Source organism: Hippoglossus hippoglossus, chromosome 16 (assembly GCF_009819705.1).
Source record: "Hippoglossus hippoglossus isolate fHipHip1 chromosome 16, fHipHip1.pri, whole genome shotgun sequence".
NCBI classification, from domain to species: Eukaryota; Metazoa; Chordata; class Actinopteri; order Pleuronectiformes; family Pleuronectidae; genus Hippoglossus; species Hippoglossus hippoglossus.
In genome coordinates, this window is record NC_047166.1 from 1,192,040 (window position 1) to 1,207,038 (window position 14,999).

The 14,999-nt window shown below is 44.1% G+C and overlaps 1 protein-coding gene across 1 annotated transcript; it reads right to left on the reverse strand.

Moving 5' to 3' along the window:
• Positions 1-1,399: 1,399 nt before the first annotated feature.
• Positions 1,400-14,999, reverse strand: nagpa (N-acetylglucosamine-1-phosphodiester alpha-N-acetylglucosaminidase). Its single transcript, XM_034610237.1, has 12 exons — positions 14,813-14,999; positions 13,362-13,567; positions 12,136-12,403; positions 9,342-9,481; positions 7,876-7,984; positions 7,008-7,136; positions 6,422-6,627; positions 5,089-5,136; positions 4,448-4,576; positions 3,736-3,867; positions 2,459-2,543; positions 1,400-1,700 (listed from the first exon to the last, which is right to left on the reverse strand). The coding sequence occupies exons 1-12, from the start codon at positions 14,914-14,916 to the stop codon at positions 1,544-1,546; spliced, it is 1,713 nt and encodes a 570-aa protein (XP_034466128.1). The 5' UTR covers positions 14,917-14,999; the 3' UTR covers positions 1,400-1,543.

A 14,999-nucleotide genomic window follows, 5' to 3' on the forward strand; every position in this document is an offset into this window, starting at 1 on the left:
CAATATAAGTATTAATAGAATGAAAACACAAGAACGATCAAACGGCTGAATGAATAAAACCTGATCAAATATCTAAATGAATAGAAGCGTTTAAAGAAAAGCTTTAGAAGAGTTTTTCTGACACCTAGTGGCCGGAGGTACTGAGTCATGGTTTCAGGTTGTCCATCCGTCCCAGTCTGTTGGACACTATCTCAACGGAATTTCCTCAAATTTGGTACAAATCACAGATGAACTGATTCAAATGTTGTGGTTAACAGTCAAAGGTCAAGGCCACTGTGACCTCACAAGGCCTCATGAACAAATGATCTGTTTCTCATTTAAATAAAAATGAACTGAATAGATGTCTGAGGTCAAAGGTCACAGTGGCCACATATTCATTTGGAAAAATTATTGATATCATGGTGGAGACAAACAACCACAGTAGTTTCAGTTTGTATTGTATTTGTAAAATGTGACGAACAGCAGCAGAGCGTGACGTCACCTTGCTCACGTCAGCGGACAGCGAGCAGATCTGAAGGCGACGCGCCGACGGCAGCTCGTACTGTTTACGTTCAGATCAGCTGTTAGTAAATGTGAAAAGTAAATGTTTGCCTGCAGTAGAGGACGTATCCTGACAGGTTTCCAGCGTCTCACGCCGCGAGATGATGACGACGCAATAACCTCTGACGTGATTCTGCAGCTGCTCCGCACACGTCCGACCTGCAGCTCCCGAAGACGTCAGTGTGTTCTGCAGAGAAACATACCTGCACTGCTGCGACACACAGGGACGTTGCAGTTAGCATTAGGCGCTAATAAAAGCAAAACATTTTTCCTCTGATATTGCAAACAGTCCACACTCTGCTTTTTAAACCTTTACCCTTTTATTGGCAACAACCTGAGATTAAAAAACATTTGAGAACAGATCCTTAAATACTACGACAGCAAAGTTTCTTTGAGAAAAAGTCCATGAGAGGAATGTAACTGGTAAGTGGTGCGTAGAAAATACAAAACTTTTTCACGTAATCTGAGCAAACATTCTGTGCTTCTTCATTTTTTCATCTCACCTGATTCACCTCCTTTTGATTGACCTCAGATATTTGACATTCAGACATTCAAGTTCAGTGCATAGGAAAATAACGTAAAAATCTATTTCCACTTTTCCACGTTTGTGTTTTCAGTAAAGCAGCTTTAAAAAAAAACAACATTAAACCTGTTAAAATGACGACTGATCCTTTTACATTTGCCCCCTGGCGACTTTCTGCAGTGTAGGTCATAAGCCCCGCCCCCTCCAGAAAAGCCTGAGAAACCTCAAAGAGCCTGTGATGTCGATGCAGGCGCCTGCTCAGAGTTCACAGTTCATCGCTCTGAGCTCCTGTCCTCATCGTCTGTGAGCACAACTGCTGAGCGAACCCCTGACCACCCGCACTTCAATTTAAAACACTAGAGAGGAAGTTCAATATCATCGGAGTATGAAGGATGTAACAAAACATGTGACCTCCCTGCAGCCTCCACTTCCTTCCAGAAAGAGGGGAAATTGCTGTGAGCAGAGGAAAGAGGTCCTCACTCATGTTAGGCCTGAGTCGTTGATGCTGGTCAGCGGGACGTAGGAGTAGCGAGCGCGCTGGTTTGGATCCGAGCCGCGACAGGCTTGCACCAGGTGAACGAGCAGGCTGGCCGACAGCAGAGTGGCCAAGGTGAGGTTGATGATCAGCCATGTTGGCCTGTGGAGAGAGACAGGGGGCGGGGTTTAGAGTTGGACGGAGTACTCGTCACCATTTATTTCAGTCACTATATCAGAAAACCGACTCTTTACAGTTTGGAGCTTTAGCTGATGTTGGACCGGTCTCAGAAAAAGACGTACGACGTGTGTATTCCTGTGGTAATGCCACCACCTTCTGGACTGGAGGAGAACTGCCTCAACAGTGCTGATGTGTTTTCAAATGAAAATGTAGTTTTACGATAATCGCTTGTTAGAAGTCTCACATCAAACTGTGAAATGTGGCACTGCTCTTTGTGACTCCTCGTCATCATGAAACATCCTTTGCTTGAATTGGCCTCATCACATTCAACATAGTTTTAGATTTATTTTTAATTAACGGCTGGAACTTTAAGCCACACTGACAGAAAGTAGAGCTTCATCACAATGCGTGTTTCCTTGTGGAAGAGGAGAGAGACAGAGCAGCTGTGGTTTAAATGTCTGAACATTTGGAAGCCAGATGAGTCGACATCACACTTTTCTACATGTGAGGGACAGAGTTTGTATCTGGAACTGTCAGTTTGATGAAATAAAAGAGCAATACCACCGGATTTCTGTTCTGGGCTTTCTTATTCATTACATGACATTATTCTCCAGGAATATTTGTCTCAAGCATTTGACTTGAAGTGGTAAAATCTGAAGGCGGCAACAGACAGTAAGGACAGCGGAGGTGAAAAGGTCAGAGGTGAGTGTGCGTCATGTGACTTGGCCTTTGAAACTTACTCAGTTAGATAAGGCTGCTCTGCTCTGTGGTGAGCTTCATCCTCTTGTCTCCGAGACGTGATCTGTTTGGCTAGACAGACGCCAGCTGGGGGGGGGGGGGGGGAGAAGAGTTCAGGGAAATACAAGCACGTCTGTTCTGGTTGTTTACACCAAGTTTGTCCAACACAAAAGTCTCAAACATTTAAAGCTGCTTTCCGAGTCAGTGTTTCTCCTGATTGTCGGGTTCGAGTCGTTCAAACAGGAACATGTGGGAACATTCAGGCGAGGGGCGGAGCCTGTAGAGCAGCAGGAGGCGGGACATGACGTATAAATTCTGCTGTGGAAAGATCCAGGAGTCCTGAAGCTTCCAGACATTGTCCTGCTGTTTCCTCACATGGACTCACTCAGACATTTTACAGACATTTCACTAGGAGGCTGCAGGAGAAGATCCAGACAAAGTCCAGAGACACTGACTCAGACATTTGTTCTCACATACAGAACCTGCAGAACACGACTGGAACATGTCTGGAACATGTCTGGAACATGTCTGGATGTCAGTGTGCCTGAAAACAACTCAATTTTCATCCTACAAGCTGATGGGCGTTCTCGGAGCTCATGAGCAGAGAAGTCAACACTGCTCTGTTTGAACAGACAAATTCTGCTCTATGGAAATATGGCAGCCATTTGCTAAATGTGACACACACACACCAGAGATAGGGTTAGGGGTTAGGGTTAAACCCGTTAAACAGGATAAACATCACTCCTCCTCCAAAGCCCAGCAGTCAAATTAAATGTAAACAAGCTGCAGCATATTTCACACATTGGATCCATGTCAAAATGTAAAGAGTTCTATCTTGATGTCTCTTCCTTCCACCACGTTTACTGGAAATCTGTTCAAACAAGCCGACGGACAGAAGTGAAAAAGATAATGTCCTGGCAGACGTAATAAAAAGTGAATAAAAACAACTTCAGTAAACTCAGGAGCCGGTGAATGTCTGTTTCTTCAGTCGTCTTTTGATTTAGATTTTTTTAGTTTGGTTCATGTCCCATCTGCTAACATGGAGGAGGTGAGGTTTATGACCTCTACTGCAGCCAGCCACCAGCGAGCAATAGTGAGACACTTTGGCTGATCTTTTGGTAGAGCTGTGCTTATTTACCATCTGTGGTACAGCCCATAACTGCTGGGGGAACTCCCATGATGCATTGAGGGTGTGTCCCTGCGTTCATGTTCATTGTGTGTGTGTGTGTGTGTGTGTGTGTGTGTGTGTGTGTGTGTGTGTGTGTGTGTGTGTGTGTACCTCTGTGTAAGGTGTCGGTGGTCACAAGTGGCAGCGTGGCGTTGCAGCTTCCTGTCTGTGGGTCACAAGGACACTGGTTGTCACAGTGACACTCCTGAGCGCAGGACAGACCGAAGAACCCCAGAGGACACACTGACACAGGGAGGACACAACAACACAAGTTACTACACAGACTAAACAATCGCCACCACTTTTAAGACATTTTAACAAATGAACCAAGCTTCATGTGTTCGCTCCATTTGAAACAAGTGAAAACTAAAGAATTGAGGTAAAATGCAGGTTTTCATACTCAACATTTTCTTTTTATAGATTTTCTTTTAAAACTTTTAAAAATTACATTTAAACAGTGTGATGCTTGTGTGTGTGACTGGTCACAGATCAGAGGGGGGTGCTGTATTTTTTATTTCTACACAGTGTTAATGATGTTGCGCACTCTGTGACAAAAACATGATCGTGTTGTGTAGGGGAGGAGCTCTGTGTGCGGCTGGCACGATGTGGACACAGCGATTCAATGAGGATTCCATTCATCACGAGTACGGATATTGACACATCGGATGTAGTCCTGCTCGTAAAAGTACATTATCTGTACCAGGTACTCGCTTCATCCGAGTTTTCGGCTCAACCCGGTTGAACTGGAGCCCGGAGAAGGTGGATAAGAAGTGGTGTGATCTGTAGATTTGGTTCAGGGGTGATGATGTCATTGAACACTCACCTTGTTCACAGGTGTTGCCCTGAAAACCGGGGGGGCAGGTGCAGTGTCCATGGACGGGGTCGCAGGAGCTGCCGTTAGCACAGTCGCAGGTCTGACGGCAGCCGTCACCGTAGAAACCTGGGAGGCACTCTTCAAATAAGAAAAAAGAAATATTACGATAGAAATAACTTTGTATTTCTGGGCTCTGTGAGGAGCATGCGTTTCCTCCACTGTCTCAAAACAAAAGAGTTATTGATTTCAGAAAGTCATCACCAACTGTGAGCTGTCTACAAAGATGTCGCTGTTGACCTGGTTCAGAGCTACACATATTTAGGTTTTGTACTCGACAACAAACTGTTTTGATTTCTATGTTGATGCCGCCCCAAAAAAAGTGAAAAGTGCTCAACCAATAAAGTTTTATAATTATGATCCGTTTCCAGAACCTGAATCTAGACTTCTGCCAATACCAGAGACCTTTTTATCTGAATTATTATCACTACTACTTATGGCTGCCTACAACTGATTTTACTAGTTCAATTAATAAAATCGATCAAATTATATTTGTATAGCCCTTACTCACAAATCACAATTTGTCTAAAAGCGATGTAACATAAGTGTGACAACCCAGTTTGTGTGTTTGATCAGTTAAAGCTGCAGTTTACCTTGGCTGCAGTTGGTCCCGCTCCATCCTGCATCACAGACGCAGCCATCTACAAAACAGAGGAGACGCATGAAACGCTGCAGATCCACAACACACAATCAAAGCTACTTCAACACAACACAACACAAACTCGACATCCTGTAAACAAATGTTCCCGTGTCCCCTGAGAGCGAGTTGACGTTTCTCCTTCTGAATGTTCTGATCGTCTGTCAGATCGAACAGACTCAACAGGCTCCTTATGGAACCACTGTTAAAGTCACTAGATCCAGATTGGAATCTGGATCAGATTGGAATCTGGATCTGCACCAAATCACACAGACTTATAAATACCAGAGAAAACAGTGAAGATGTCCCAATGTTAAAGAAAGAGACATTTGATGAGTTCTTCCCGGGGTCAAGTCCCGCCCCTCTACAAAGTTTAATGGAAATCAGTTGAGTAGTTTTTGTGTAATCCTGCGAACAAACAAACTAACTAACTAAAATACAAACAAACAAACGCAGACAAAAACAAAACCTCCTTGGCCGAGGTAGTAAACCAGAACCCCCCCATAAGGTCTGAGCAGGGACAGAGTTTGACTTACTACATTTCTGTGGCTTCTCAGTTTAAGACAGACTAAATAAAGATATATAAGACATGACGGCTCCCAAAAGGGAAGCAGCTGCCCCCTGGTGGACTGCTGCAGTACAGTGGCGATCACAAACCCTGCCTCCTCCATGTTAGCAGATGGGACATGGACTGAATGCTCTCTCAAAGATGGTTTCTGTCATTTCAGGTCGTTCTTATCACACTGATGTTTCTGATCAGTTTGGTTTGAATGAGTTATTTGATGATATAAAAACAGGCAGAGGCGTCATGATTGACAGCTGAGACTGACTCCTGATTGGTCAGCTGCACGTCTCGGCAAGACCTCGTTATCACGGCTCCACGCTGCGATCACTACTGCACAGACTGAGTCCGGGTGACGTCATCGGCTCAACATGGCTGTGCTCATATCTGAGACATTTTGGTTTCATTTCTGGACAGTGGGAGGAAGTGGAGACGCGTCGTCCATCTTGATTTATGTTAAACATCTCTTTTCCTTTATTTCAGCTGATTTTCTCAGGACTGTGTGAGCTCTGTCTAAATTTATACCTCTTGATAATTCTCAGTGGAACATTGAGTCCAAAGATGAGAGATTTTTACTCTCAGGTGCATCCATTAGTCCTGCAGTAAATCCTCCCTTAAAGACAGAGGAATCCATCCAACTTGAATCATTGTGGAAGCTGCAGTGTGTGTGATTCTGCATTAACAGCCTTCATTCATACAAATAATAACCAAAACAATCCACACTTACTGGCAGTGCAGAGCCCACGGGCGCCGCAGGCTGGCGGCTCACACACCAGAGCGTGACAGGCGATGCCCTTCCAGCCCGGCTGACACACACAGCGTCCGTCCACACAGTCACCGTGTCCGCTGCAGTCCTGTGACTCACAGCGCCGCGGGTGAACACACAGGATAGAGGAGACTTCCCGGCTACAGCGCCACCTGTTGTCCAGTTTGCTGATGGAGAGCAGAGAGCGATGAAAAGAAACAGAGGAGCAAATGCAAAGTACTAAGGCTATATCCACTAAACTACATATTGTTTGAAAACACATGAACTCTGCTAGAGATACGCCTGTTTCCACGTGGAGGAGACGAGATGTTGTCCCAGCAATCTGTGTACAGCAGCACGCTCACTGCCAGTGGACGTGAGGGGCGGGATGTGGGTTTTTTTTGGGGCAAATTAGTAAGGACGGGGATTAAAAAAGTTATGGAGCAAAAACGCTCTTGTGGACAAAGATCATCTACAAAAACAAAGTTGTATGAAATACAGACTAAAGCCCAGAACTGTAGAGATATGACAGCGTGATGTCACACAAGTGACGGATCCATTGGCTCACCAGTGATCACTGGGGTAGCTGGTCAGTGAGCCGTTAACCACGAAGGTGGACGACCCGCCTCCATCCAAGTTAATGGCATTGATCACTCCGTTCTTCTTCAGGAACGCAGCCACCTCCCAGAGACTCATCCTGCGTCAGAACACAAAACAAGAAATGAAATATAAACCTCTCCGATTGGGCCCCGCTCTCTGGAACAACCTCCCTGAGGAGCGCGGCATCGTCTATCCTCTTCTCTCTTTAACACACACTTTAGTGTACACAGTTTGTCATCGTTTAATTGACTGACTTAGTTTTCACTCTTATCTCATCTCTAACACTTTTATTCTTAGATTTTATTATTATATCACAAATCCACCAAAAACTTCCAGCTGACTATGTAGTGGAAAATAACTAAGTGTGGTGGAAAACTATTTTGTAGTTGAAAATAACTTTTTGTATACCTGTCTGAGACTTTTGTGACCTGAAACCTTTAAGACCTTTCTATTACTTATTGACTGTCCAAGGACTTAACTTGTCTGCTCTATCTTCACAGGAAACACATGTAAATCAGTTTCCTGTGTCTTAATTCCTGTCTCAAACTGTGCCTACAGAACCGGTCTGAACTGGCTCAGACAAACAGCCTGAGTTCTCTGATATAAGATACTTGCATTTGACTGTTCTGCATCTTCACTCTGAGATTGCCTCTATTAAAATACACAGACGATTTATTCACAAACATAACATTTCACATCGTACGACACTGAAGGTTCAAGATGACGACACGTACAGAGGTGGTTTTCACCCGCAGGCAGAGCTTCTCTATTAAAATGAACACCAAACGGTTGCGTCACATCAGCCCTCGTCACCCCCCCCCCCCTCCTTTTCTTACCCTCTGACTCCAGTCATTCCCTCGATGTGGAAGAGGACCAGTCGGCCCTCGGCGTCGTGACCCACCACCGACCTGGCCGACACCACATCCACAAAATTGCGGAATTGCCCTGTGAAAGAATGAGAGAAGAAACGTTTTGTATTTGTATAAGGGTATGATACAAATCAAAGGAGTCAAATACTTATTAAATCAAACTATATTAATATGTCTCAGAATAATTAAAAGACTTGATCCGGCAGTAATGTGCAAGTCGTATTTTAAAATGTTTATATTTTGCTTTCACGTCATGTCTTTCCTGAAGTCAAATGCTGGGGTTGATGCTCAGTGTGTTAAAACAAGTCTATAAATTAGACATGTTGCTCCCCGACCAATCACTGTTGGCCGTTTTTTACGACGTCATCACAGGGAAGGAAGCGCCCATTGTATTGACCGAGGCTACATCCACATTACGACGTTTTCATTTAAAAACGCATCAACTCTTCTAGAGATGCATCTGCTCTCCACACATCTTTTTTGATTTTTAGTCGCTTAAACAGAGACGTCTGCTGGTTCCGGTTTAGTTTGAAGACTCTGAGGCTGCGTTTTATTCTGGACGAGCAGAAACGGAGACGTTTGGAAACTATGACGCAGACGCTCACAACCTCTTGCTCCGGTCACATGACCTCCTTCCACAATGAAACGACCTCATGTTCCAGAGTAGAACAACATAGAGAATCAATGACAAGTGTGACTGACCCTGTTGTGTTTGCCAACAGCTGCTGTTCAGCTCCATTCTGTATTTTACAAAACATACAACTACATGTGGATGAGGCCTGATGTTATTTGCTCCCTGTGTTCACTGCAGGCAAGTTTTAGTTTGAAGACACTGGTAAAAAATAAAGTCGTAGTCGTGTGGATGAAGCCTGACTGTCCTCACTGAGTTTACCACTAACGGGAGTTCATACAAAGCTGAGGCCAAGTTTCAACATGAATGTAAACCCTGACCAATCAGAATGTGTCTTTCTGTCAATGCACCGTCTGTAACCACACGTGTGTATTCAGTGAAGAAACCCCATGTGGACTTTGGCTGCTCCACATATTTTCACTCTTGTCGCTGTTGATCGAAAACTGCAGCGTTGTGTGTTTTTGTGGTTAGGGTTAGGGGTCAGGGGTCAGGTCACAGACAATATTCTGCAACACTGAAAGAACAGAGCTGCACCATGAGATACACTGACACGGTACCAAGGTCGAGACATGTTGTGCCCTGCAAACTGTTTAGCGATTGTCTCTGTCACTATGGCAACCTGTGACCTTACAGCAAACCAGTTCAGGGGATTGTAAGTCGACTTTTCTGTTTCTGATCAATTCTTTACTCTCTTGTGAAAGAGGTTTGTCTCTGACACTCTTTCATTGCCAAAGACTAAAATCTGGAAGTCGACGGTGGAAGTTGCGGTTAATGTTCGTGGATGTGAAAGTACAGCACGCACCCGTCGTCTGTGTGGCGTCACACTCGGCCTCCAGGCTCTGGTTGATGTAGACTTCACCATTCCTCAGCAGCCACACCACGCCGCTGACCAGCTGGACGAACGGGTTGAAGGGGTCATTCACGTCTCCCTGCGACAGATACCTGGGTGGACGGACGAGAGACATTATGACCGATCATAGATAAAACTATTGAACATCATCATTTAATGTTTCTACATTTACAAACTGTGGAATCCAGACTGAAATATCTCAAACAATAAGAGAAATTCATGGTCTCTCGTGACCACCTGATTTTCCTCTCGTGTCTCGATAATAATATAATAAACTTTATTTACATAGCACTTTTTAATAGACTTGAAGTAAAATGACAATAAAAATAAGTGAACAAGTCGAATAAAAGGTGAAAAGAAATGATAAAATCACAGTATCACATTAAAACAACCTCTCATCTTCACTCAGGGTCGCCCTACTGGTGGGAGGTGCAACTCTAACTCTCGGTTTGTGCTTTTGTTTGAATAGGAATCGTGAATGATGAAGTGGAGCAATGTTACAGGATTTTCCACAAATATAATGCATCCTTTTATCTGTTGAGAAATCAGAGATGAAACCTAACAACAACGAGTCAGAAGGGCATCGCGTTACTTTTACTGGTTGTGGTTCATAGTTTGAACTGAGGTGTTCACATTCCAGGTGGGAGATACAGTTCACTCTACTCTTCACATACAGTCAGTGAGTCACAATAGCTACAAGTCCAAGACCTGAGGCGTTGGCTACAGAAACCAGCAAGACGACACAAAACTGCGAACTGCACAGCAACTTCCTTTTTCCCCTTTCCACGGACTGCTAACACAACTGGGCTTAATAATTATACTAGGCTATAAGTTTGATTTGTGGTGTTGTGATATTTTGGGTACTGTTAAGATTAAAATCTAGGTTTTCCTTTGAATATTTGTTAAGACTAAAATCTATGTTTTCCTTTGAATATTTGTTAAGACTAAAATCTATGTTTTTCTTTGAATATGTGTCTGTGAAGATGGCAATGAAACTGAACTCTAAACAGATGCAGTATGTTGGACAGAGGGGGGGGCAGGGGCAGTTTGGGCTGAATATGTGGGAAAATGTGCGGCCTTCACATAGTGACTGATAGTAGCCGTTGCTGGCTGGTTTTAATCTTGAAGTTGATTGTTGTGTGTGTGTGTGTGCGTCACATCGCAGTTCAGTCTTGCACCTGTCTGATAATGCCTGTTTGAGAAGACTGTACATCTGTGGCAGACAATAAACTGTACTTTAACTTGTTCTCATACCTAACTTACTATATTACAGCATAAACTCCATTAGCTTTATTTCAAAAATCACACATAGATGAATGTACTGTTTTCTTAAAAAACTGTGACCTACCCTTAGAAAGAATTCAAGCAGCGGCCACTAGGGTCTGAAGGACAGATAGGAACATGTGCATGCCATACTGAAGACTCACAAGCTGTCAGCCGATTCAAGGCTTGTTTTAAAACACCAAACCAAACTGTCAGAATGTGAAGATTTGTCCCAGCGACTGTCAAAGGAGGGGCGAAACTGGGAGCGGCTCCTCATTATTGGCGAATTCCAGTGCCTTGAGGCTGGGACCAGCCTGTGCACTAGCCACGTGACTCCCCCTCCTGCTGAAGTTCTACCTATTATTATAAATATTGCACCCACCGTCTGCTCGGCGCGACTCTTGACTTCCCTGGCGGTATTAGGCGGCTTGCGGGTTGTACGTTGAGTGCCCATAGCTATGTAGTAGCTGTTCATTGCTTCTAAATAAATACTTTTTTGAACCAGACCGACTCTACCCTCTCTACCTAAGGAAAAAAGAACACGACAGTACAAGTTATTGAGAAAGTAATGTTAGTCTGTTATGCTCTTCACAGTCTTTCGTTGCATCCAATCTAGTAACTTTCTCTAATTTGGCACACACACAGACACACACACACACACACACACACACACACACACACACACACACACACACAGACACACACACACGCATAACTCTTCACCTCATTATCTCTACAGGTCGTAAACATTCCAATAGGGGGGAGGGTGTTATATTCAATTGGCCAGCCACCATCTTGAAAGCACGCTGACTCACACAGACACACACACACACACATGTATACACACATACCTATCTTTGTTTAGCAATTATACCGTTAGTAATTTGTGTTTTTATACTTTATTATATTCATAATAAATGTTTTTCTTTCACAAATGTTTTTCCATTAATGTTGCATAAGTGAATTTCGCCAACCTCTACACTGTCAAGAACTCCATATCTTTCAACTTAGCTAACTATCTATATGGTAATTTTGGTTATAGTTATTAATTTAATTGTTAATCAGAGTTCCAAAATTTGTAGTTAGAACCTTAATCTATGAGACTTAATCAATAAATTGGCTATCTTTTCCCTTCCTTTGAAGGGTGGTGCCCCGAGGTAACTTCGATGCCATAATGCATCAAACATGATACCTCGGTAACCCCGAGGTATCATGTTTGATGCATTATGGCACAACACTTTATTTAACAATGAAAGACGTTTTGATAACGTGTTCATCTGCCAAGACACAACAGCTCCTTAGATTCAAGCTGCACCCAAATTTCAAACACTCGTTTTTTTGTCTAGAACCATAAATTATTATTCCCTGGGAAGTTGGCAAACACGTCAAATCAAGAAAAATTCCTGGATTCACTCCCTGATCCAGATCTGAATGTAATGGGCCGTTTCCTGTTACCGTGTCGGCTCTTGACTGAATCTCTTACCCGAACACGAGGGTGCCGTCCCTCCTAATTCCAAACTGGGCGTTCTGCACGCCGCCGCTGTCCAGCACCCTCTTGCCATCGCTCACCAGATTGCCCAGACACTTTCCTGTGTCTGGGTTGAAGAAGCCGGCGTTCAGGGCGTACAGACACCCAGCAGCTTTGGCCATCTCCTCCACCGAGGACCTCTGATTCAACCAGCAGCCGCCCGGCCCTACCGGCTCCAACACGGACACCGTCCTCAGCGGGTCCTGGACCACCGTCATGTGACCTGCAAACAAAAACAATGTGTTGAGGTCGGACGACACGGATGCTTCAGGGACACAACACCAGGATGGGGGGGGGGGGGGGACACAGGCGTTATATCAATAAACATTTGAGTCTTTGTCTCCTCCACAAAGTGAAGTAGAGCTACAGACGCAGCTAAGACAGTGAAAAAGGGTCCATCCCTCTCAAAACCCAGCTGGTGGCACTGAACTGGAGATATCCTGTTGAGACAGATCTAAAATCCTAGAAAGCTCCGCGTCGTCACTTTGTATTTCACTATGTGCAGTGAAAACACGTGTTGATGACGCGTGGTGGCATCGGAGAGTGGAGGGAGAGGAGCAGCGATTAATGTTCGTATCTCAAAAACTAAAACATTTTCATACCTCAAATAACTTGTGAAGTATTAAGAAATATTTTGATCACGTTTCTATATTTAGAAAATGTGTTTTATGTGTTTGTTCAGTAAAATTTGATAAAAATGTTTTGCCTTGGCATAAATGCAGTTCTCTCTCACGCATCTACACCTGTCACTCTGAATCTTTTGCACCTGAGAGTTTGTGCATGTGCATCATTAAATTTAGTGATTTCACTAGACCCAGATTTCTATTTGGATCTGCACCAAATCACACACGCTGATAAATATCAGCAACATCTCACAATGTTAAAGAAAGTGGAAAAACATTCCTGGATCCATCACCTGATCCAGATCTGGACCAAAATGTAACAAGTGGGTCAGGAGAGATCCTGAAACCACACCCTTCTAACAAAGTGAACTGTCCAGGAGTTTTTGTGTAATCTTGCTAACAAACAGACACACACACACACACACACACACTGGAGGATCATTTCTATTGCAGAGTTCAGAGGGTAAAGGTTTTCATGCTGGACAGAAAACTGTAAAAACAAGTCTTTTGGGATCAATAGGTCAATGTAGTTATTTTGTATTTCTCTCCATCACTGACCGTAAGCGAATCTGGAGCTTCCCGGCACATCAGTCACAAAAACTTTGGATTCGACGAAAGGTAGCCCGCTGTGGTTACTGGAGGGCCGGCTCTCGTGGGTGGTGCTTCCATGAAAGATGGGCTGACAGTCTCGAACATGGCGGTGAGAGTGGGAGGGGCCGTGGCCGTGGGCGTATGGCAGCAGGAAGTCATCGTCCATTGAGACGCTACAAAGCAAAGAGAGAGAGAGAGAGAACGTCCCATCACTTGGTGTTAGTTCATTGGAATCCATCTGTAGATGGTCATATGGTTCGTCAGCTGGAGGACGAGCAGCTTGTGGGCTTGTTAAAAGGAATGTAGGCCTATATGCAAATTCCAAGACTAAATGTTTATGGCACTTTGTTTCATGTTTGTCCAGCATAGGCATTGTGTTATAGCCAGTTTGTGTTTGATTTTGTGTCGTTACAAAAGTAACCCTGTGCAATAAAAATGTTAATTAAACTGATTTAGTCAGAGCCCATATTAGTACGTCTGTAATTATCTGGAGCCCAGAAGGAGGGTTGATGTCTGGACCTCTTGGTCTGGACACAGCGAGTGGGACCAGCAGGGGGAGTGGGGAGAATCCTGCTCAATGTCTGGAAGCCATTTCGGCTCTAAGACGAGTGGCAGCACTTCCCATCACTTCACAGCTGGGTTTTGTCGTGTTCTTTTATCCCAAGTAGGGCTGGGCAAGTTAACTCGTTATAATCGCGTTAACTCATCAATTATTTAACGCCAACAATTATTTTATCGCGCATTAGTGCAGGTTTTTATTATTTATTGTATTATTGTACAAGTCTGTTGCTCACAGGCTTTTATTTTGTGAAAGAATGTGTCAAATAAAGTCACCACACAGCTACTTGAAACAGTGCATTCATGTATGTGTGATGTTTGAATAAAGCTAATGGAGTTTAGGCTGTAATATAGTAAGTTAGGTAATATAAGTTAGGTATGAGAACACACACACACACACAACACAACACAACACAACACAAACACACACACACACACACTTCAAGATTAAAACCAGCCAGCAGCAGCTACTAACAGTCACTATGTGAAGGCCACACATTCTCCCACATATTCAGCCCAACCCCCCCCCCGTCTAACATACTGCATTTGTTTAGAGTTCAGTTTCATTGCCATCTTCACAGACACACACACAAAGAAAAACATAGATTTTAGTCTTAACAGTTTTAATATTTCATCTTCTCCTTTTTAAATCACGTAAGAGCGATGAACTGAAACCACAACATCAAGTTCCCATTGATTGTTCGCAGATAAACTTTGTGTCATCGCAGATAAACTTAGTTGTAACTTCAATAACTTTTTAACAACAGCAGAGACAGACAGAACTGAGCTGTCACTCAACACTCGGGGCTAACAGCGGCTAGCACACTTCCATTAGCACTAGCGGCTAGCAGCAGACTTACCGGGTGTCCCGGGTGTCGGCGGCCCGGACACTGTGCCTCAGCAGCGGCAGCAGCAGCGGCGGCAGCAGCCAGACGCGGAGACCTGTCACCGACCCGACGTCCATAGTTGGAATGAACCGAGTCCGTTACAGTCCGCGCTCCGCTTCTTTCTTCCTGCTTCCTGCGGAGGAGGGCCGCGGGCCGGAAG